We start from the raw sequence: 24654 nt of genomic DNA, 5'->3' as shown, positions 1-24654 counted from the left end.
TAGTAGGAAAAATAACTCTTAGTCAAGTAAATAATATTTGCCCACAAACGTTACAGTATTTTTACCAACGTTCTGCGCCGGAAACTATATGGTTGGTCTTGGGCATGAACTCCAGCGCATCGATGGCTTCCATCACGCAATGTACGCGGATGATATCACCATGTGGGCCACACGAGGGTCCCTTGGAGAAAAAGAACATAATATGCAGCAAGCAGCCACCTGTGTCGAACAATATGTACAGGCATGTGGCCTCGCCTGTGCAACCGAGAAGTCTGAGCTCCCACGAATCTGGCAACACAAGCCTCCCCCCCCCCCCCCCCCCCCAATCGGCGCAGAAGGACCCAGGCAACCGCCTCCGTGTCGTTATCGCCGGCCAACAAATCCCACAGAAAACCGTCATTCGTATATCGGGAATGTGGATAGAGTCAAATCGCCATGTAAACCACACCCTTACCCTCCTCCGCACTACCACGCTGCAGGTGGCCCGAATGATATCTAGGGTCGCCACTCGTCACCTCGGTATGTGCGAGGAGGGCACCCTGAAACTCATCCGTAGCCTCGTGGTTAGTAGGGTGACATACAGTTTACCCTATCAACGACTTACCAAAGGTGAACAGGACCAAGTTGATGCCATGCTCCGGAAGGCCTATAAGGCAGCACTCAAGCTACCCCCGGTTACCCCTATACGAGCAAGCTTCTCGCATTGGGTCTGCACAACACCTATGCAGAACTTTGGGAAGCGCAACTCGCCACACGACTTCAGTGACTTGCGCAAACACCAACAGGCCGCGCCCTGTTTCGACACATTGGCTATACCGGTGAGCTCCATGAAGCAGCTCGCCGTGAACCCATTCCAGACCTCCTTCGCGCCACCTATAAGGTCGCCCCCATACCCCGCAATATGGACCTCCGACTACATCACGGCCGGCGAGAAGCCAGAGTGGAAACCCTCGAACGAAAGTACGGGCATAAGAACACCACATATTACGTTGACGAGCTCACGAACTCCAAGGCAGTAACCACAGTTCTGGACAACGCACTCCAAGAACTTACCAGCACCCCCCTACGCTGCCACAACATTACCGAGGCCGAAGAAACAGCCATTGCGCTCGCTCTTGCCCACGGCTACAGGCATAGACGATCGCTCACAGTTCTGACGGACTCCCGGGCGGCTCGCCGCAAACCTACAAGGGTGCATCAGCCAACCTGCCCACAGTGTCATCCTGAGCGCGACAGACACTGGCGAGCGTCCTAATACCCCCACCCCGATTCAGCATCGGATCATATGGACACCGGTACACATGGGGCTGGAGGGAAACCAGGTAGCGGATAGGGTAGCTCGAAGGTATACAAGCCGAGCACCCTCCAACTCTGCCCCCGAGGAACCCGTTCCCGTCGCGTGCGGCTACTCGGCCATTTTAAACGACTATAGACGACTTAGGCGAACCTATTCCCCACCCCACCGAACACTAAATAGAGAAGAATCGGTCAGTTGGAGACAAATCTAAACGGGCACGTATCCCAATTTGCACATCCTCAATAAAATACATCCTACGGTATACCCTCCTCACTGCCCATGGTGCTCAGCTAAAGCCAGCCTATACCAAATCACCTGGGCATGTCAGGCAATCACTGCCGTACCCCCCATACAACACCCTACAGCGGAGCGCTGGGAGGAGCTGCTGGCCAGCGAGAGCCTGGAAGATCAGCTGAGTCTGATTGACCGGGCCCGCAGAGCAGCAGCCGCAAGCAGAGCCCTGGACTGAGGGCCCCACCCATCGGAAGCCAAGTACCTCCGACCACTCGGAGTCTCTCCGCAGCAATTTCACTGCAAATAAATAAATTCTCACCACCACCACTACGGCAGACTCTTCAAATGTTGTTTAAACTTGCCGCGCCAACAAGGGCGCCACCTATTTAGCTCAGAAGGGCCCGTGAATCGCTTCAAACGGAACCAGAAAGTGAAGAATAATATTTTTTTATCAAAAATGTTTTGTCAAGCTTTATGATATTTCTGTTTTTTCTGTACAACTAATATTTTTTTAGTACGACACTATGGCGTGTATGAATCAAAACAAAAACGCTTGAGGCAGGCGAACTTTGCCGCGGCATGCCAAAACCCGGGTTACTTCTTGCCGGCGTACTATTACAGCTAACTTCGGTGTGGTATATTTTCTTGGAAGATTCTCGAAGTAGCTTTTATAGTATGAACACATTTTACAGCAATATACTGTCCTCAAATGTTCTGAAATCGTGAAACAATTCTACCGAAGTTTGAATTTGAAGGAACACACTGCAGGTTGAGTGACGTCAGCTCAGCCGCCCAATGAACACGCTCCTCTGCCGTGAGCAGCGAACGGCGCGCCTCAGCGGCCGTCGAGCGTCGCGATTGGTCCTCTCAGTCTGCGCGCAAAATTATGCGCAATGCAGCATGCAAACAGGAGTTTGTTGTTTACGCCATTTGTGGCCGTCGTAGTGTTGTGTGATCTTTCTTTATCGCAGTGATATACTTGTCATCCGTATGTGTTTCGTGTAACGTGAACACCTAGGATTATTAACATGTCGGCGAATAACGCGAAAATACCAACGACGGAACGCGTCGTCAAAAGTAAGTCGTTTATATCTACCCTACTCCCTGGCGTCCATGGGCTCGCCCCGGGATTTTTGCAGAGTCCGGCGGCCATTTTTGTCGGGTGCAGCCCCTTTAAATATGCAATGCGTGACCGTACGGCCTCTCTGCGCTGAGATACAGGAACCTCGGGGCTAATTTCTAACCGGACACACGATCCGCGCGCACCGAAGGCGTACGGAACGACACCATAATAAGCTGGACCGATCGTCGGGCATTTAAGCCTAACGTTCCGGTCTCGACCCTTTAAACAAGCTCAGCTGATCGAAAGCCGCGGCCGCTGGAAGGCTGGTTTCGCACTGAAATGCGTGACCCGCACTGGGCAGTACAACGCGGCTTTCTGTTTGTTTGCCATGCTGTGTTTTATAGTTATCCGTGACGACGTTTTTGATAGAAGGCTATCCGTGTTTATGATCGCGCTGCGTCAGTTTCTCGGTCCTCAGCCTCTCGGCTTGTCATACCGTTGGTTTCATTTCACGCGTCGCGGCTTCGCAGGCGATCCTATTTCGGTATGAGCGTTGGTGGCCCCCACTGTGGCGGTATGTTTACGTCGGCATGCCTCGCATTGAATTTTGAGCGTCGCCGCCGACATCGCTTTGGAATCGACCCGAGCTACCCGTATGCGCCGGCTGCGCGCGTTCTCCTGCAGCTGCCGACGAACTTGAGCGGGCTCTTTGCGCGAATTTGTAGGCTGCCGAGTAAAGGCATTTCGGCGCTATAATGAGGGAAACATGGGTTTCCCTGAAACCCAAGTTTCTCTCGAGTAGCGTGTGCTTTGCGGCCGGAGGGGTCCCGGGCGCAGTGCCTCATGGGTCGACCTCGGGCGTTTTTAGAAACCGCTCCCTGTTCACGCTGAAATTGGACGTCGTGGCCGTGTTTTCCGCCGCGACCTCCCTTGTCCGCTTGCCGCAGGAACACAATGCTGCACTTTCGTCCGCTCTCCGAGAACGCGTCCTACCGAGGGGCGCTGAAGAGGGAAGGATTTTTCTCCACGGGGGTTTGGCCGAAAGAAGGGGGAGGGGATGACGATGGGTTGCCATTTTGGACCCGTGCTACCGCGATGTGCGACAAACTCGCCGGCGGTGGGAGACCGGGTCGCTAGTACGAAACAAGGAAAAAGTGTCCAAGGTCGGCGCATTGCGCGCGCGATTTCGCCGCCGGCCGTGCCCGTGTAGGCGAGCAAATACTCGTCCCTGGTCGGTACGTTTGGTGCGTCGAAACCTACCCTGTAGTGTATCATACAACCAATGAAGCGAAATTTTTTCCTACCGACGTCAGCGCCTGCGGTGGCGCAGGCTAGGCTTACGTTTTCCAATAACAGCGACTAACTGGTGTAGGAGTATCTGCGGCCCTGGTGTGTAGCGCGTGTAACGTTCGTCGTCTTAGCAGTTCGGAAAAAAGCACTCAAATACGAGGGGTCGGTGTCCCTTGTTAAATTCCAGTACGGCTAACATGACATCGCGCACTGGAAATGTACTTATTGTAGTGGCGAATGCGTCTTACGCTCGGTGCGTTAACGCGCACACTTTCTTAGCGGTAATCGTTTATTGTAAAAATGCACTAGGTGACATTACATATTGAAAACGGTAGCGATGCGAAAGCGGCTTCTACAGCTCTGACGATGTCGATGCAGTCGCCCACATGCGCGCGCAGGAAATGTTCCCGTTCAACCTTCCCTGAAAGTCCCTTGTTATATTTCTGCTGTTCTCAGATCACGTGGAGTCGGATTCCTTGCGCAGACAGTAGTGTCCATAATGCTCTGTGCCACTTCGTACACATTCTATGTGCCGTCCGCATGCTGGTATACCAATGAACCAATACACCCTTGCTTCTCAGCCATGTGCGTAGCAGGATGCCCCGGACGCGCGGCATGCTGCTGTGCCTTGGCAGCCAACTTCAGGTTTCAACTGTCGCACGAAACCTATTAACGGCGCACACACACCTGTTGATCCCACTCTAGAGCCACCCTTCTTGGGGCAGGCGCTGTGCAAAACCGGCTGTTTGCGGACCTTTTTTCAGCGTGCGGCAGGCAAGACGGGCCTGGTTCTGCCGTAGCCCCTATTGCCGCTACCCGCTGCAAAGATCTCGGCAACGGCTGCTCCTTGCACAAGAAGCCGCCGCGCTCGTTGTGGTTGTGCTGGCGTTTCGTAATCGATATCACTTTAGCAATGTAGCCTTCCTGGTTGGTGCTTGCCAACTTTCTGCTTTCACGACGCTTGCTTTGACGTTTGGACGGTGGCGCTCTTGTCGGCCCAGCCGCGAGACTCGACTTCTGCCCCGCTAGCCTGACCCCAGCGTCGGAAAGCGAGTCTCGGGGCGTCGTTTAGACGGGAGAGCTTTGCCCGGTCGATGATGACGAGACGGGGAGCCGCAACGCGCAGTCCCCCCTTGTACGTTGCCAGCCCCCGTCTTGCTGCTTTTTCGTGAAATTGCGACGAAGCTTTCGGCGGCCGTAGGAAGCGAAACAGAAATGTGCGCCTGCCCCTTTGTATCTGTTCTTATGAGGGTTTGAGGGCACAGAAGTGTGCGCAAAATGAATCGTTCGCCGCGCGAATCCAGGAAACGACTCGCGCGCACAGTGGCCCTGAATTGCTGGAAATTCTGCTGGATTGAAGAAAGTCAATTTCTACTCTCATATCTTTCAACAAGGTCTCCCAGGAGCTGTGTTATCTTGAAAACATGGACAGCGAAGTTGCCTTAGAATTGGCCCCTGCTGCTGTTTGGTTGAACCAGTAGCAGATTTACTTTCAAATTGAGCTTCAGGTTTGATCCTTACAATAGGGTTAGTGTTGATGTGGAAGCCTGAGACTGCAGGCTAGCTCACCCTAGAGTCAGTGCCAGGAGTGCGCATAGTGCATTAGCATCATTTCTGTGGTTTTGTTTGTACTGTGAATGGCTATTTCCTGAACAGAATGAGGCTCAAGATAATAGTCCATCATGCACTTAGTATTACATTGTACTAGTGGTTTTTAGCTTTCCCATGCTGTGATTGCCTGCTTAATTAGAAAGAGGAAAGCTTAACTAGTTAAACTACATTGAATAAATTGTTTGAATTGGTGGTCCACATTAACAGGACTTGATTTGGCTTTAGGAACAGCTGTGGTAAACCAGTCCTCGCTTTTTATCGCATGTTCTTTTGCTTTGGGGCTAAGCTTGGCCACAGGGAAAGAATTTCACCTACAAGTAGGTCTTCAGTTAATGAAAAAGCTGCAATTCCAGTGATTGAGCACTGACATTGTGTTGGAAGCCCCTTTTTGGCAAAGCATTTAACTTTTTGCTTGGTCTCCCTTGTAGCTACAGCACTCTGATCGTTTACCTTTCAACACATGTACTATCAGCATCAAATGAAATGCAAACAGTGCAGATAATGCATGGTGTGGACAAGTCATCATGAGAGACACGCGCATGCACCTGGTTTGGCCACAGGGTATGATGACGCTTGCCCTATTGCGATCTTCTTGCTTCCGATTTCCTTGATTTTTGTTTTCTTGCCTTCCTCTCAAAGGGAATTAAGGAAAACAAACAAAACTATTGCAACAGGGCGAGCATCCTCGCACCCTATGAACAAACTACTGGTATTTTGTAGCGATGTCTTTTCCTGATGACAGTGCCTTTCGGCCCTTTTCGCACTTGTGAAGGGTCAATCGACGGTTTTCCCCTGGCGGAGCTTCGAAAGCAGCTACTCACAAATGCGAAAAGCACTGAAAGGCATCGCTACGAAGTACCAGCCCAGATGTGCACGCCTGACTCACGTGATGACTGGCCGACGGCACGTACCGTACCTTTAGTTATGCTTCGGACATGCACTCTGCTGTTCACATTTCATTGGATGCAATAGTGCCTTCAGTCAGATGCACTTTAATGTCTCCGCTAGCAGCTGACTACAAAACTTTAACTTAAAAATAGCTGTGAAGTGCCATTGAAGCGTAATGACTGCTTGAATCTATGCACTTTCTGAAGTTCAGGTGGAGTGTTCAGTGGAAAAATGTTCTAGGAATATATAGGCTAGTCTCATTCATGCTGAGGGCTTTGCCTTGTCGTAAAGCTGTCTGTAAGCTTAACCTAAGCCAACTGGATATGAAAACCCTCCTATTACTGTAACTGTAGAATGTTTTTTTTATTATACGGGGACCGCCATTCTAGTCCTGCTATCACAGTGTTCCTTGATAGTCAATAATTGAAGCCACGTGACAGAGCGGTTGCACAGTGGTATCGTGCTGCTCTCTAGCGTGCGTTCGGTGAACAAGGTCGGCTGCATCGCGACTGGTGACGGGGAAGTGGCAGGGCGTTCTTTATCACCTCGGCAGCTCTCGGCCATCAGCATGCATTGGTGCCATCATCCGACAAGAGTCGACCTTCTTCACCGAACGCACGCTTGAGAGCAAGCAGCACAATACCACTGCACAAACACTCCGTCACGTGGCTTTTTTTTCATATTTTGCGGGCTTTCTTTGCAACCTGGAAAAAAGGACTACGTGGGACGTATCGTACAGGAAGTAACTAGATCGGTGGATTCTGAAGGGGTGCTCTACAAATCTGTGTATCATACTTGGGGTCCTCAGCCAATAATTAAAAAGTTGGGTAGGGTAATTAAACTCAATTAATTAATGAGTTACGGGGAAAACAAAAAAATACCCAAGTTACTATAGGCGAGTGTGAATAGTATGCGTTGGTACAATTCGTTTCTGACGCGCCTTTCATTTTTAAAGTCTTGGCACAAGTGACGTGGGACACCCTGTATATTGACAGACAGCATTTACTGTGTTATGCTGGGCTTTGGCGTGTTCTCTTTTTCATTATATGTGTATAGTATGGGAGTTAGCATCTGTCTTGTGCCTACTGGTTCAGCAGGATCCAAAAAGCTCTGTATTTGCTGGGAATCTTTGGCCGACACATTATGGTGTTCTCCACGCAGCTTGCTATGTGCAGAGAATTGCCAGTTTGCATGGAGCAATATACTGTCGTCCAACACAATGCAAACCAATATGAACAAAGTGGATGCATTGCACACTGACCGTGAGGCCGCCAGTGCAGCTCTGGGCACATGCATGCAGGACGGCAGATGACAGCATGTGCTTCAGTGCAATAAATCAGATTAAGCTGAATGATTTCAGGAGCATAACAACCAGAATTGCCTATGAAATTGTAGCACAAGTATATGGGTGTGGAAGAGTGGGGGCATTATATGGTGGCAGTGTTTATGGCGTTTATTAGAGCCATGGCCAAGTGTTGAGTGCAAAACATAAGTTGACGGCTCTGGAAGGATGCTGCCATTGTTTTAAGTGTACTACCTTCTAGTGTGGAAATATGAAGTGTAGTTTAGTGCACACACTTCCCCCACCATATTCCAAGGCAGAATGACAATGGCACGCAATTAATTTGCAGGGAAGATGTCCTGACATTAGTGAGATGGAAAGGACACTTGTGCCAAATTACTAGTCACTTACGTGCGTGTGCTTTTTCATAGCCAAGCTCACTGCTTGCCTTCATGATGTGATATGGTGTAACTGATTCACTATTACATCAGGCAAGGGTGGAGAACCAATAGTAGTGAGAGAAGAGTCAGTTCAGTTGCTGTAATTCCATGCAGCCATTGCACAAGTGCCATTGATTTATATGAGGAGTGGCAGCCTGCAGCAGGGATCAATGTTGTTGATGCCGCTGCGAGAACAGGATAACATGAAACATTATGCTAGGTTTACTTCTTTCAGCAGGTAACAGGTGTAGTAAGCCAGAATTACTCAGTCCAGTATTATGTGCTTGAACGTAGCAGATGCTTCAATTGAAATAAAGCTGCAAATTCATGCCGTCTGTGCCCAGTGGCACCTTTTCACTCAATAGGAGCTTGTCTGGCACACTTGCTGCTTCATTGCTCGGAGAAAAGTGAAATACCATTTAAGTTGGCTTCATAATCGGTAGGTGAAGCTGTAAAAAAAAAGTCTGCACCTCTGCTACATTCTGCGGTGACAGGGGTGTTGTACAAGTAGTTAGGAGGCATAAGTGTTCAGTATCGGTGAAAGAAAAGAGATCTTGCTTTGGGCAGTCTCCTCTGCTGTTTTGAGATCAGTTGCTATATCAAGGCACGAGTAGTTCGATGCTAGAAAGGGGACACAGCTAATTCAGCCTTCTGCAACTTCAAGTGGCAAAGGCCACTTGTCATAGTGGGATAAGTACTCTTGCATTTGAAACCTGTAGAGAGTTGATTTGGGAAGTGGCATGGTAATGTAGGCCATTCATGGGTGCACCCACAACAAAGCCAGGCTCTTTGGAAACAGGAGTACAGTTAGTTAACATATTTAACCTGACCCATTATTTGCACTGTGACAACTAGACTACATGGCAGCAAGGTAGCAATGCCCTACCAGCCACACTATATGCCTGTGAATGTTGTATGCAATAAAACAAGCATGTGGGCAAGTATTAAAGATACTTAAATTGGCATGAAACAACATGCGACAACATCCATTTGCCCCTCCCCCAATCATGTGTGGCCCTTCCCCTCGAAAAAATGATGTGAAATACCACACAACCTTTCTGCTGTTCCCAGGTGGTGGACAGGACTAGCACCAGATTAAAAAAATTCAGTTTGGTGTGAGTGACCCACATTCTTGCCATTCTTTTGTGCATCCATAGTGAGTGGACAGGCAAAGCAAACACTACTTTTGGCGATTTGAGATTATTAGTGCTTGGAGGTTTATACTAACCATGCACACCTGAAATCGCTTCCCATGTCTGTAAGGTAGCGACTCAAAACCCGTGTTGTGTTTTACCCTTGATGGTATCAGGTTTTAGTTGCCATTAAGTAGAGTGAACACAGCTGCATACTGTGTGCCATCCATAGTGCGTTTAAAGGGACCCTGAAACGATTTTGACGATTTTGTACAAACATACTGAGTCGTTAGAGTAGGTCCATCTGATGGTTAATTGACCTATCTAAATACTCCTCGTAAAGCGTGTAATTTATTATAAGGTTTTAAAAATGTACATCGCTGCCGATCGCAGCACACTGCTCGGCGGAATTTTCAGCCGCCCTACCCATATGATGTAAATAACCCAATTGACGTCAGTAGGGCGAGCTATCCGATTGGCTGCCCAGGCTGTGTCATCGATAATTTTGCACCTTTATGGTGAACAAATGATGTTCATAATAGTTGGAATGTTAGTTCATTTGTTTCTATAAAAAGAAGGTAACAGAAAGAGAATGCACAAGAACAATTTCTCACTACACTTAAGCACTTCCGGCACACAGCAAGTGTCGTCTGCTTGTGTTACGTGCTCCGTCTTGGCGAGAGCTCCGTAGCCAGTGTTGGTCTGTCTTTTCGTGAGCACCATGAATCGCCTTTGTTGCATTGTGGGCTGCAAGCGTAGTAACTGGCAATATGTCAAGTTGCGACATCGTGTCCCTCTGCAAGGCAGCAGAGGAGCGGAGTGGCTGCAGCGCATCTGACTGTCGCTATCCAATCAGCGCCAGAATTTGCGCGTTTGCGGTCGTCACTTTACACCGGAGGATTACTACCACAAAAGCGTTTCGAGAGTCTGATATTCGGGTAAATGCAAGTGAGGGGACAGGGCCTGGCCGCTTGACCTTGCCGGTTCACTCGATGAGCAGAAGCGTAAACACGAATGATCTGCACGGTGCAGCCACCTGGTGGCACAGAGCTCAGCCAAACACAGTAGCAGTAACGAAGCGTATTCTTCTTTGCTGCTGGCCTAAATTTTTCGCATTAGTGTATAATTAACACGTTTTTGTAAATGTTTAAATGTTTTACACTTGGTTAGAGCAATATTAGCTCTTTGTTTGGCTGGTTAAGCTCTGCGCGAACAGGTAAATGGACCGTGCAGACCGATCAGGCCACTCATGTATGTCTATGCTAAAGTTCATCAGCTTGAGTTTATGCCTCCAGCCACCCTTCGAGAGTCTTAGCCCGTCTGTGGTCACCGGAATACCAGACACGTTCAGCGCTGTGACAGAATGCTCGCAATGTACGCTGCTTCGATAGCTCTCGCTTGGGGTCGACTGACCAAGCAGCTACCAGAGAGGTTGAAGGGGCTTCACGCACTCGCTCCTAGAGAACCGGAAGTAGACGACACGACATGCCATCATGACAGAGGCAGTAAAGGCGGAGCTTAGCCCTGATCACTCGGCGAACGAGTTGACGAGAAAATGCATGGCTATGGAGGAGGGTAACTTATAATCGTCCGTAGCTCTCTTAATATAAGACACTTCACACAAATTGTGGTGCGAATGATTAACTTTAGCTGTACCCTACGCGTCTGCAAAGCTTTTCCGAACCGTTTCAGGAGTCCTTTAAAACAATGTTACCTCCCCCTTGCTCCGCCCAAGAGAGTGCAGCTGTGTGTTGAGTGCTCTATATGCACGTCCATGAACAGTCACAAAAATTGTGCAAGCTTATAAGATTTTGCATCTAGTATTCGAAGTTCAAAATTCAAACTGCACTAAAAAGCAAACCAACAGCCTATGCATAGTTTATCTACAAGGTGTTTTCTCTAACTGAGCAAGCTAAAGCAGGAGTAAAAAAAAAATTAGAAAAAAATTTTCTGCATGGATGAAACCAACTATGTGTTGTCAGTCTTAATATTCTTACTAGCAGTGTAATTAGTAGTGATTAACTATTTAATTACTAACTTCATGGCTGCAGTACCAGTACAAGGTTTGTAGAGCACATTTGAAAACGTTATTTTTAGTTCCTTGCAATTTGTTACCACTTACTGAGCTCTTTTTCTGTGCTTAAGAGAAAGCCAGTGATACTATTAAAAACATATCGTGCCGAGCTGCTTGTGTGCCACAGTGGTTTTGAATTTGGAAAGAAGAGCTACACAAAGGTAGTAAGTTGCAAACAACTGAAAGGGATGTTTTCAAATGTGCCCTGCAAACCTTGTGTTGACAATTACTAATTACTCTATTAATTACAACACAAAAAACACTGGAAGCTTCTCTAGGAGGTCAACATACTTAGTTTCATCTGCACAGAAGACTTGGCTTTTTTTTTAAACCTGCTCCTTAGATGGGACACTGTATAATAATTGCCTTTTTAGGCAAGTGAACAGACTGCTTATGTTGCAAATAAAGATTTGTGGATGCTGTAGAAATTGTTAAACCTCATGGTAAGACCATGTTTTAAGCCAGGCTTGGTCTAGAAGCTGAATAATGAAAAATGTGGCTTGATCCAGGTATCAGGTGACATGCTAAGGTGATTTTGCGTTGTAGTTAGCCCTCAAGGGCCAGCCTTATTTTCTGCCAGCTACAGATTTTCTAGGCTGTCACTAAACCTTGCTGCCAACCCTCTGATGCCTAATAAATGGTGCTGCACTCAGATTACCTGGTGAGTTATTGACTTTAAAAATTCAAGTACGCTGGTAGTGCTGACATAGCTTAGGGCTGTGATGACAGAATAGGGATGATGCATCAAGAACAGTGGACAATGCACCTGTTAACCTTGATGCAAATGATAAAATGCAGGTAGTGTGGGGGATCTCGTCAAGTCGCAAGGAAGAGACTCCTTGTGTTCAGTAAATACAGCATCATGCTGCTCTTCATCCTTGCCACTGTGATGCTTGGCCTTAACCCCTCGTCCCTTTTTAGAGTAATGAATACAATCATTCAACAGCTCAATTGCATTTAATTCTTTAACAGTGAAGAGATAATCTGATGTAAACTGCTTTTGAGAATCTAATGGGTTGGGCCGAGATTTTGTAATGATCCCTTCCGCTTGATTCCATGCCACACTTGCCCTCCATTAATGGCCAGCTGATACATAGATAACACAGGTGGAGCATCACTCTTACCACTGGTGAAGTGTGAAAAGGAATAGCATTGGAAAAAGCATTGCTACGAAATCGTGGCCCAGTAGGCCTTCACATGCAACATTGAATGAGCAATACTGATCAACAGATTAATTCCTGTGGCATGTTGAAATTGCTGACATCCCTCGAATTCACTATTGATGTAAGTATAATAATGCAAAAACCCATTATAAAGAACTATTGTACATGTTAAATAGTGAGGAATGAGGAGATGCAAGCGAGCAACTGAAAAGAAACCTAGGTCTGGGCTAACCTAAGCTGGGCGAGCACAAGACAAAAAAAGTGCGACATGACGGTTTGCCACTTGACCTGTAGCATCACACTTGCTAGTAGCAATTGTAGCTTAGAACGTGGTAGGACTATGGAAAGGCAGTGCAACTCCTGGAATGTGGTTGGAAAGTATATTGTTTTTAATAACCTTGCATTTCTGACTTGAGTGCCTGTTTTGAGTGAACTGTGTGCCATTGCATCCATCGTAGGCCTTTGCGTCGCTTTACAGTAGTTTGCAAATGCCAAATAATGGCATACTCATGGCTTGCACCAGCTTGACACATCACTTTGTTGTTCTAGCAGGGGTAATAGTAGCTAGATTCAGTTCAATTTGGCAAGCTTCAAACCTAGGTGATGAGACTTTGCAGCTGGTCGTCTTACAAACTGCTATTTGTGCATACTAATAGTGCTTTAATAGTGGAGTGATGCGAAGTATAACATACAGTCTGGAGTATCGCATGATAGTAACTTGTAGCTTTTAGTGAGAAAGTAGTAGACTGATGAGGGCAGATTGGTGGTGCAATAGAGCCTTGTACTAGCAGTGTCTGCATGAACAATGCATTATAGAATAGTAGCTAAATAGGCTAATTTTGTTTAGGAAGGCTTAAGCAAATGTCTTCGATGGTTCTGTGCGTGTTTAACTGGTGTGCCTTGAAATGCACCTTGCTTTCTGGAAAGGATCTGTTGATTCCTGGTGCATTCTCCAAGATGATATGACATGTGATAGCTGTTTTCTTTACACTAATTCCATATTTACTTTCCGTTAATTAAAATTGTGTTAAGAGGAAATTAAATTTTAATATGCAGGGAGAAGTAACCAAGTAGATAACTGAAAGGGGCACAGGCATTGTTGCTTTCTCGATGTGTATCGAGAAAGTTCTCTAGCATTGTTATCCAAATGGTTTGACATTGAATACAAGGACTTGTTCATGTTTTACATGTTCGTTTTTACATGTATACCAACTTGCTGAAGCCATTTTAAAATAGCATTACAGCAGTCTCTCGTCTTATGGGAGGCATATGATATGCTCTATTGAGATTGAGAGTGCAGGCCCAATAAATACCACTAATAGATGGTTAGCATTTATGTAAAAAAGAATGCATTTTGACAAGCCTTAAAGCTCACATGGAGCAGCGTTTGAGTTGAGAAGTCATTGGTTCTTTTTTGTATTGCCCGACAAGCAGGTGTGAATAAGATGTAGGGGTAAACTCGCATAAAAGGTGGGAAGCACTGCTGCCACCTTTTGGGTGCATGCCATTCTTGTTAAACCACAGCAGGCTAATAATAGTTCAATTGGTGGTTAGGTAGCTTAATTAGAAGATTTGTAATGTCCTCTTTGCAGAGCAAAGCACTGTTACATGCATGATCTGAAGTGTAGGTGCTTCAGCATCTGTTGGGCAGAGTGTTTTTATTTCTGACGTTGGCAGATGGCCTTTTTGTCTCTGCTGTGGTCCAAGTGCCTTTGCTGTGCAGTCACTCTAACCGCTGCCATTTGTTTCCCCGTCCACCTTGCAGGTGTGCCGTTTCCACCTAGCCACAAGCTGACACTGAGTGAAGTGTTTGAGGCAAAAAGCGGCAAGCCACGAATCGAAGCTTTGAAGCAACACTTTGTGCTCGAAGGGCGAATCGAGGAGGCAGCTGCCCTACGCATCATCAATGAAGGGGCCGCGTTGCTACGCCAGGAGAAGACCATGATTGACATTGAAGCCCCCGTGACAGGTATGTTTTCTTGTCGCAGCTGCTTGTTACTGTGGTGCTGTTAGTAACTCAGAAAGATGGGAGGTGGTTTCCAAGTGCTCAGTGGTAATAGTTGTACGATTTGCTAAGCACTTGGGCCCATCAGTACTCCTTGTAGTTTTGCTTGATTTTGTCCACACTGCCTTGTGTAGGTTTCTTGGGTGTCAACTGGCAGGTGCTGATTGCTTGCAAACGCTAGTTGTCTAAATGTGTTCCTGACCTGCACACACAAATGCAGCTGCTGTGCTGAACAGCCAAGGAGGAGTATGCAGGTGTATCTTGATTTCTCACATAACAGCGAAGATCAGTAGGTCGGTTTCACTGTGAATTTCACTATCTTGCTTCTGATGCATATGCTGCCAATAGCTCTAGACTAGCTTTGTTACACTGTGGTCCATTGATTTACCTTCTGCTCTGCCCCATCCCTAAAACAGGCCAATTAGCCAGCCACACTCTACATTCATCCAGTTTGACCGTCTGAAGGATAAAAACCATTACTTGTATAATCAAGTGACATATTTGGTGATGTCTCCTTTCTTTGCTTATGTTTTTATCAAGAAATGAAGAAAGTCTATTTGCAGGATTTTTTCTTTTTAATGAGTGTATAGTTTGTTACTTCTAAAATTCCCTGTGCAGTTCTAGCAGTCTTGAAGAAAAGTGCACTACCTGCACTGCTTCAAAAGCTTTATATTCAATAGCAAAAGAACCTCTTTCCAAAAATAAGATGGAGACCAAAATCAAGTACCAAAGGAAACTAAAGACAGGGGATGCTCAAGAGTGAGCAGAGCACTTGTCTTTTGGAACACTTCATAACCCTGACAAGTGTAAATAGAAAAAGGAAACTATATCTGTGCAGCATTTGGAACTTTGTGCTACAGATAATCCTCTAAGACATCTTGCAGGCATGGTTAAATATTTCTGCTCGGAACTGGCAGGTGGCCAGCAGACAGCCATGATCAGCCCGGGTCGACTCTTCATGATGATTGTAGTAATGCTATCACACATGTACTCTGAAACACTGAATGTCATTTTTGAATTGATGCAAGTAAAAAAAAAAGTATTCTGTTTGTATGATCACTTGTGCAACCGTATTAATGTAAAGTGCCCCTTAAAACAATTTGTCCTAGGGAAAGGTGCACAGACCTGTTTGTGTCGTGTGCATGCAATCACAGCCAAGCACATGCACACAAATGTACACTTATGCAAACATATACATGCACAGAGAATGTTCAACCCAAGTAAGAGCAGGTTTTAATAAAAACCAATTTATCGCGAAAATATAATTCTGCAATATTGGAGATAGCCTCACTTGAACTGGAAGTACGCTATAAATAATGACCTAATCAAGAATTAAACGTTTAACTCTCCTGTGTAGAATTTCCTTTGAGCAGCGAACACCTAGTTGTGAAAGTTCCGCAATCATAGCCTTATTCTCAAAGCTTTTGTATGCTCAAAATGGTATGATTGAACACAAAAGGATATTGTGGAATATGCCACAGATGACCAGATGCATGAACCGGGGCCTACCATGGCAGTACGAAGTAGGTGCCATGGTAGCTGACCTGCTAGCTGTAACTGTCTCTAATGAGGCGTTCGTCCTACAGAGCATTAGATTTTATGGCTCTGGAAGAAGGCTTTGAAAGGGCTTTTTCGCAGGAGAAATATTTAGGACACTGTTAGTTTATATTATTCAGCCTGTGTACTTGTGAGTACACTGCCCTGTATCTTCTGTTAATGAACTGCTTCATTAGTGTTATTTTGTCTGATAACACTGTATTTGTTTAATTCTCACTGAATGCGTTGGGTTTCTAGAAGCTTAGTCCTATTTAAGTGGGTTTCACTGCAGACACGTGTGAACACTGTGCTTGTGCATGCGTGGCACATGCTTTATGTATTTAGGTACTGAATACCTAAGTACTGAGTACTTTAGGTACTGAATTGGTACAAATGATTAACAGTAAACATTTACGATGGTTACTGGTGAATCGTCTACTGTTCTTTGTGTTGTGCTTATAAGTTGGCATTGGTGACAATTGCATGCAACTATGTTTTAACTCTCAATCACAAATATCCTAACTTATGTTGGTTAAAAGCTTCAATGTGATGCTCACAAAGGGTGGTGTATAATGCAGGCCACATAGATTAGTAAAGGTTGAATTTCTGCAGCGTTTCATTGTGTAACTTTGAGACATGCTGTGTTTGGGTGATTTACTACATTAGGAGGTAAGCCAGCAACCAAAAGTTACGTTTTAGCTTTGAATTGACCAAGGGCTCCTTGCTTAGAACAACATGAAGTTTAGCTAGTTGGTAGGGGTACTTGTTAGAAAAACGTAGGAAAAGGCATGTGTCTGCATGCCGACTTATTTTTCTAGCAGAGCAAAGAAGCCACCATGCCTGAAATGCGAAAGTTCGGTGATAACCTAATTGTTGGCTACCGTGTTCACAGCCATGATATTCGGTATGTCGGAGAGGGTAATATACTTAAGTGATGGCTCAAGACCTGTTCAGAGAAGTGGGAAGGGAGATTGGGCTAAGTATGTCTTAACTATGGAAGCTTCACATGTGACGGTTTGTAGTAGTGAGGTAAGTATCTCTTTAATGTGGGACGTGTCTAGACCTAGTCCTTGAATGTCACTACATTAGGCTGGTAGCTGTCCTGGAATGTGTTTAGCCCTTTGCATTTCTGCATGAGGTGATGCACACTTAGTTACCTCCCTTGTACTTGCACAGCATTTCCCTTGTGGGTGGTCGGCATCATTGCCATTGCTGCTGCCATTGTGCCCCCCGAGATAGCACTTTCGGAAGACGGTTGTCAAAATCGGAGATCATGGCCAGGAAGTGTTCTCTGCAGAGTTTCTGGAGGCAGTGCCATTCCTCTTCAGGGCCTTGCTGTAGAACGTCCGGGGACAAGCCCATGGGTAGGAAGTGGCGATTGAGTCGTGACTCGTTTGCCAACCTATGAGCTAGCTTGTTTTCAGGGTTTCCAGCATGGCTTAGCATCCAGTTGATAGCTATCTTATGATCTGTCTCTTGAAATGAGCCCATGTGCAGTCTTGATGTGGTAGGCGGTGGTGTTACGGTTTAGGGGTCCGTTTGGTTCATGCACTGCCATGGTGTCGTTCAAGTATAGGATGATATTTGTCGTCTGTGTAGGTGCTTGGCTACTATTGATGATTGAACAAGCCTGATTTGTGCCATCAAAAAAAGCACAAAGTTCCAGTTCTGTCGTCGTCAGTTCGTGTTTTAACTCTATCACGTTTGGTGCAGTGCATTTGCATGATGTCACGGTAGGTCACTATCATCATTGAGGTGCTAGAGCTCCATGAACCGTCAATGCATGAATGCAATGCCTGATATTCTGCATTTGAGACTGCCTTTGTGATGGTTCTGCGTTGGGGATTGTGCATGCCTTGGTTCATTTTACCGAGCAAGAGCTTTGTTTCAACCATGAGCTCATAGGACGGGACATAAGGGGGCAAGCTTTTTGGCTCGCAGAATTTATTGTAGCCATGGTTTATGAGTAGGCATTGACATTTGAGTGTGAGTGTACAGTGTACCTCTGCACCTTTTAACTGGCTTTATTATCGCTTAGAGGGTTGGCAGACCTTTGTGGCGGTGTAACTCTCCTACCCTTGTGTGTTTAGGAAGTTCAGTGAATATGCACATTTCCACTTTATATGTTGCCTCAGCTGTGCAGTTAGCCTCTTCGAAAAATCGAAGCACTTGGTGCCATATGTCGCCCACAAATCGAGGATGGACTAGGCCAGGATGCATCAGATTTCCATAATGACTCCCACCAAATTTGTTCAATTCTTTTGGTGAGGTGGAGGGGTTGATGTCGCTTAGGCTGAAGCCAGCAAAGCCATTCTCTCGCTCCTCCCTTCTTATTTACAGGAACCCCTTAGTACCTGGATTAAGTCTTGCTGAGGTCGTTTGAGTTCTTAGCCACTCATATGGAGTTTTACCTTTCTCCTTTGGCATAGGTATCCTCAAGATTTGACACGCTACATTTGAAGCATCATGTGTGGATAATGTCTATAAATAACTGAGCAGGCACCATGAGGTGTCGTGCAACTTTGGTCGTCATCATATCAGTTTTATGGCTTACATGCAGTTGAGCAAGCTAGGAAACTTCATAATAAGAACAAATTTTCATAAATCATTTGGCTGCTTGATAACAACTGAAACCTGCACTCTTCTCTGATAGCTTTCAGATTATCACATTCACTACCTACAAACTGCCAAGTTTTGTGTGACAGTTGTCACAGCTGATTGTCATGCATGCTTCTCTTGAGAGCAACTTCAGGCCTCGATCCTTATTAGACTGGCCACAGAGAACTTACTGAACTGTTTTGTTGTTTGAACGTTGTGATGCCAGCACTGCTGTTGTCACCTTGTAGAGAGCCAGAAATGCTAGTCAAGCTGATTCCTCAGTTTTCAGTTCCGGCTCATCCTTTCTAGAAAATAAAATAAAGTTGAGTTGAATTTGAATTGAAGCAAGTCTCCTAGAATAAGGGATTACAAGCGCTCAGGACAGTGTTCAGTTACCGTGCTGCACATGGTTTAATTGCATTGTTGCCACAATATGTCGAATGTGCCGGTACCTGCTGTAGTAACTCAGTGGCTCTGGCATTGGAGCTGTTCAGTGCGAAGTCACAAGTTTGATTCCTGTGGGATGGATATTTGAGGGAGTTATTTCAATATTGGGGAAACTGGGGCACAGAAACGACCAGGCACGAAGATGCACAAACAAGTGCTTTTTTTTTTTTCGTGTTGTCTTCATGTCTCGTCCTGAAGGCTGAGACCACTGGTGTATAGTAACTATTATGCCTTCATAGGTAGAAAAATTTGCTCTTGGAGTGTTTCTGAAGTGTAATGTCAGGGTTGTATTCTCTGTGGGTATTCTGTTTTGGCATATGAATGTTGCCAATTAAAATTTAAATTCTCGCAAATTCCTGCAGTGTAATAAAAGCTTTGCATTCAGAACCATTGTTATAGAAAACATTTCCTTCAGCTTTCTTGATATTGTTCTTTATGTTGCAAAAAAAAAAAAAAGGCGATTGTTTAATACCCCGGTCACACAGGCACCTGCAGACTTCGTCGTCTTTATCTCGAGGGAGATGCACTCGGTGTCACACGATGACCCTTCCACTAAGGGAGTTTAAAGGAGCTTTTGATCAAGGGAGATTGACGATCTTCCTAAGCGGCTGAAGGACGTACTCGCAGCCCCATACTTTCTTTTGTAAAAGCGATAATTATTGTTTGCATTAAAAGTTATGAAGCGGATGTTTAGAATGTTTCTATTGAATTTAATAAATGTCCAAGCACAATTTCTTTCAGGGCGTTTACACGAACCCGACAGAATCGGGTTGAGATGCCTTGTCGGGCTGAATATGCCTGTCCAGTTTGTGTAAACGCTAGCCGGTCGGACTGAACAAGCGTCGAGTCGGGCCAAGTTAGCCCGACCCATTTGCAGTGTACAGTCGACTCCCGTTAATACGAAGTTCACGGGGACCGCAAAAAACTTCGAATTAAACGAACTTCCAATTAAGCACAAAAACAGCACTTTATTGGTAGTCAAATCGAGTATTTTCCCTAAGAAAAATAGTCGGTCATCTTGCTCTGTTTCTTCTTGCCGAATTGCGCTGCTGAAAGCAAGTTCTGCAGGCTGTAGATGTGGCGGAACGGTTCTTCCGCGTTACCTTCAGCGGCAAGGAAGCGCTCCGCGAGAGCAAGGCCCGCAGCTTTATCAGCAGCCTTAGGTGGCGGCTCGTCTTCAACGTCATAGTCGCTTTCCTGGGGCCAAATAATCTCCACAATCTCTTTATCCGTTAGTGCACCGCATGTTTCGACCGCCTTGTCTACGGCGATGTAATCTTCAATATTGACGTCTCCAAGATCATCACCAAAATCAGTGCTGTCAAGCTCGCTTGTTGACACTTCCTCCGATGAAATTGCAGAGGCATCCTCCGAAGAAGCTTTCACAAAACCGCAAGCCCTGAAGCAGTTTACGATTGTTTCTTGCTTCACACGATCCCACGCTCGCGCTAACATGTGAATGGCACTGAGCAGGCTCACCTCGTATTTTGCGGAATTATTCATGCACAAAATCATGCGCTCGAGGAGGTGCCGCCTGTACAGGACCTTAACATTCTTGATGATGCCTTGGTCCATTGGCTGCAAAACAGCTGTTGTGTTTGCAGGCACAAATGTAAGGCGTATTGCACTTAAGGCGGGCACATTCACGTGAGCACTGCAGTGATCCACAAGGAACATCACCTTGCGGTTCGAAGAAGCAAACTTGCGGTCCAATTTCGTTATCCAGCTCTTGAAGATTTCGGCCGTCATCCACGCTTTCTTGTTCGACTCATAGTCCACAGGTAGCGTCTTTATGCCTTTAAAGCACCTCGGCTTGGCGGCTTTCTCGATCATAAGTAAGCGACATCGTTCCGTGCCAGTCATGTTTGCCGCGATCAGCACCGACACCCTCTCCTTGCTGCGTTTGCCCCCAGCACAGTCGTCGTCCTTGAATGTCACGGTATTCTCTGGTAGAAGCCGATAGAAGAGTGCAGTCTCATCTGCATTGAAGATGTCTTCCGGTCTGTATTCGCCGAGATATTCACGCAGCTTTCCGTCCTTCCACGTGGCGCATGTTTCCTGGTTAACGGACGCTTTTTCACCACACACGCTCTTAAAGACCAGGTCATGGCGATCTTTAAAGCGTGTCAGCCATCCATCTGACGAAACGAAGTCATCGATCCCCAACATTGTTGCAAGCGTTCGGGCTTTCATCGCAACGATGTCTCCGCTGAGAGGAAGTTTGTTGCTCCGGGCCTCCCTAATCCAAACCAGCAGAGTCTTCTCCAACTCTGGGTAAGCGCCGGTGCGCATTCGCTTCCGAAACGTCTTGAACTTGTCGTTCTCAAATGCATCCATTATTGTGCGCTTGTTCTTGATGTAGTTTGAGAGCGTGTTCGGCTTGATCTCGTACTTCCGCGCTATGTCTTGTTTAGCGGCACCTCCCTTCTCAACTTCCTTCAAAACCTCGACTTTTCTTGCCAGCTCGAGCGTGCAATAAGAGCCACGGTTTGCCATGGCTATCAACTGTGCGACTATGTACAGTCAATTCCGAAGCGTAGGATCACCCGCGGAACAACCTAGCCAACGAGCTACACGCACAAAGGCCCTCAACCAACACATGCCACAGCACACGCCTCGACATGCGCTGCGTGTGCCGCACGCTGCAAGCCTAATCTTGCACAATCTCGCCACAGCCAGTATGCAGCGCTGCGTGCACCTATGGCATCCGCGTGGCCTCCGCGATCAGCTCCGGCGACGCGCGGCAGCCATAGCAATGAATAATTGCGCCGCGCCAAGAAGGGCGGCGTTGCGGACGGCTGCGGTGGCGAAGACACCAACGCGGAACACGGAGCTGTTGCAGCACTTAAATAAATTGCACATTCTACCAAAGAATGACGGTCACCTCGAGGATCCCGGCTGAAAATTAACTTCCAATTAAACAATATTACTGGATGAGGACTTTGAATTATCGAGCGATTCCTTCCATAGGATTACATGCAAAACTGACGGGACCAGCACTTCACTTCTAATTAACCGAAAATTCCAATTAAGTGGCTTTGAATTATCGGGAGTCGACTGTACATGTAAATGCGGACAGTCCCGGCCCGAGACTTGTGTGGGAGCACTGGGATGTCGGGATTTATGCGGCGGCAGCGGGTATAGCATTGGGACAAGGTCAAGAGAAGGCACTGTGCAGTGCAACCTCATCGTAGCGATAAGACCCGTGAAATAGAGCTGTTGCAGACAACAGCAGAAACCGGTAGCCCGGTTCCAACACGTTCATGTCTCGGCTCGACGCTGTGTGCCACCGGTGTCCCAACCCGTCAGAAGCGAGTTCATGTAACCGCAGTAAGGTCTGGCTCGGTCAGCCCGAATTCCAACTCGACTCGCTCGTTTTGGGTTCGTGTAAACGTGGCCTTTGTCGTGCTGGTCGTGCAGTGGTCGGTGTGGTCACTCGTGAGCGGCATCGGCACAGTAGACAAAATAAAAGCTCAGGAGGTCACCATGCCCGAAATGTTGCATTTTAGTATAGTTTGCAGCAGTTCGGGTAGCAGAACCCAGAGCCAACTCGCCACGCCGCAAAGGAAAACACAGATAAGCACAGGGTGGCTAATGTCGCTGTCAGCACTACTATGTTTAGCGAGCACACTTTGATATTTAACGAGGTGTATGTTTTTCGCATAAAATAGATTGCATAACATTTTTATGAAGAGAGCATTAAAAATAATAGGTACGAGCATGATTCAAAGTTACATTCTTGTGCTTGTACAAAACCCAAACACTGCTGAGTGCGCCTCTGGCGTCTACTTTTAAAAAAGTCCTTATTGGTCGTGTGACACGACCACAACTTCCTGGAGGTTGAACTCCCTTAGGAAGTCTCGCACTTCCTTATCCTAAAGGAGTTCATGGGTGCCCGTATGACGTATGCCTCATAATCAAATCGTAGTTCTGAAAAAAATAAAAAAATAAAACTATTTTTTTTTTTTTTTGTCTTTAGCGCTGTTGCTTTGAGGGGTATGGCTTCGTAAAGGAAAGCTCACTCGCCAATATTGGCTTTATACTGGATTACCGCGTCGAGTAATTGTTTTCCAAAATTATTTCCTTGCCTTTATCATTTTATACCTTCTCTGTGTAAACCTGCAGATGAACTGAAAGTTGTTTGGTTCAATTTCCTGGCATGCACTTTCAATATGTGAGTGGCAGCTCATTGATATCCTCGAAAAAAAAGACCATTGCTGTACTCTGCCAGTACTTTCCTCTTGGGCTGAAACGAGTGGGGATAACAGACTTCCAAGGAAGCCAAGGTCTGTGCAACTCACAGTAAAATAATTAAACACACACACACACTTCATATATACACCAGGTTCTTGCTACATAGAAATTGGCTCTTCATCTTTAGATTCCGAATTCAACATAAATCTCCTCGTCAGTCAAACTATGGATGGACCCATAGTGAAATATTTAGTGCGCACAATCGACAAGGACACAGTGAAGGGGGGCACACCTACCTTGTCGATTGTGCGTGCTAAATATTTCACTATGAATTCGTACCAACTCTCCCAACTATCAGTTCTGCTATGGAGGGACCTGCAACACTGGTTTGCCATGGCTGCCCTGCCTGGACAGTGACATAGCACTGAGACATTTGCTCCACCTGCAGTCAGAAATTTCACTTACAAGTTCTTTACATGTTTAGATAACCTCGCCATAGATAGCATAACAGGTATGAAGTGTTCTTTTTTGCACAAGTTGCAAAAAAGAACACTGGAGAAGCAGGGAATGCTTCGAAAACACAACTAGTATAGTACTCGGGAATGGCAGGAGTGGTGCAACAGTGGGTGCTCGAGTTATCTTGGGAGTGGCAGAGAAAGGATTAAGACGGGCTTAAAGAGATTCAAACATAGCGAACGTACAAGGGAAGTGTACAGCATGTGTCAATTATACTCTCAACCAAATGTATCACAGGTAACCCGTTTCTTTAAATGAAAGATTGCATGCCATTTAGCAGCAATACTAGCGTGATCACTCACTGACATTTATTTCTGACACAGTGCATGCTTTGAAATGTAATGAAAATTATGCTTTGATTGCAAGAAACCTTGCCATTTTGTGCGATTGCAAGATCACTGAACATCGAAAGCAAGTTCCATTGTGGCATGCTGCTTCGATGTTGAACGTTGCGCCCATTCTGCTCACACCCGAAAGGCCTGTACATGGTAGCTAGCCACCTAGCAGGGCTGTAGGAGGGCATTGCAGTTTTGGTGGGTTTTAACACTTGCAGCCCTGTAATCACAGTTAAAAAAAAACTAGAGTAGCTGACTGTTCTAACCTTTTTGTGACTGTTATATGTATAGAGGGAAAGGTACCTTAGTGGCTTTTATTAAACATAGGAGACGAATAGCTTTGAATATTTGCGAGTTTTCCTTCGGAGCCTATGGATATGCAGACCTGGGTAGTGGCTTCTGTTTTTTCTTTCTTGTTTAGTGCCATGGAGATTTAGAATGGTAAATTTGCTTATGAATAAGCATTCCAGTGGGACCTATTGGGAACGCCTTATAAACAAATGTCGTTGCGAGGAGCTGGCAAAGCTAGTAAAATGTCGCTAGTGTGG

General features: G+C 46.1%; 2 protein-coding genes across 7 annotated transcripts in view; one reads left to right on the top strand and one right to left on the bottom strand.

The window, feature by feature from the left end:
- Positions 1 to 2418: 2418 nt before the first annotated feature.
- LOC126518578 (serine/threonine-protein phosphatase 2B catalytic subunit 2-like) overlaps positions 2419 to 24654 on the top strand; it is a 146105-nt gene continuing 123869 nt past the window's right edge. For all 6 annotated transcript variants that reach the window (XM_050168359.3, XM_050168358.3, XM_050168357.3 and 3 more), the window contains exons 1-2: positions 2419 to 2608; positions 14241 to 14444. In XM_050168359.3, coding sequence (XP_050024316.1) covers positions 2560 to 2608; positions 14241 to 14444 — 253 coding nt within the window. In that variant the 5' untranslated portion in view covers positions 2419 to 2559. The remainder of the gene's footprint in view (positions 2609 to 14240; positions 14445 to 24654) is intronic.
- Positions 20058 to 21557, bottom strand: LOC140215516 (tigger transposable element-derived protein 4-like). The gene has a single exon (XM_072286024.1). It carries the CDS (start codon positions 21555 to 21557, stop codon positions 20058 to 20060), a length of 1500 nt encoding a protein of 499 aa, XP_072142125.1.

Source organism: Dermacentor andersoni, chromosome 1 (assembly GCF_023375885.2).
Source record: "Dermacentor andersoni chromosome 1, qqDerAnde1_hic_scaffold, whole genome shotgun sequence".
Taxonomy (NCBI): domain Eukaryota; kingdom Metazoa; phylum Arthropoda; class Arachnida; order Ixodida; family Ixodidae; genus Dermacentor; species Dermacentor andersoni.
This window is presented reverse-complemented; position numbering and strand designations above follow the sequence as displayed.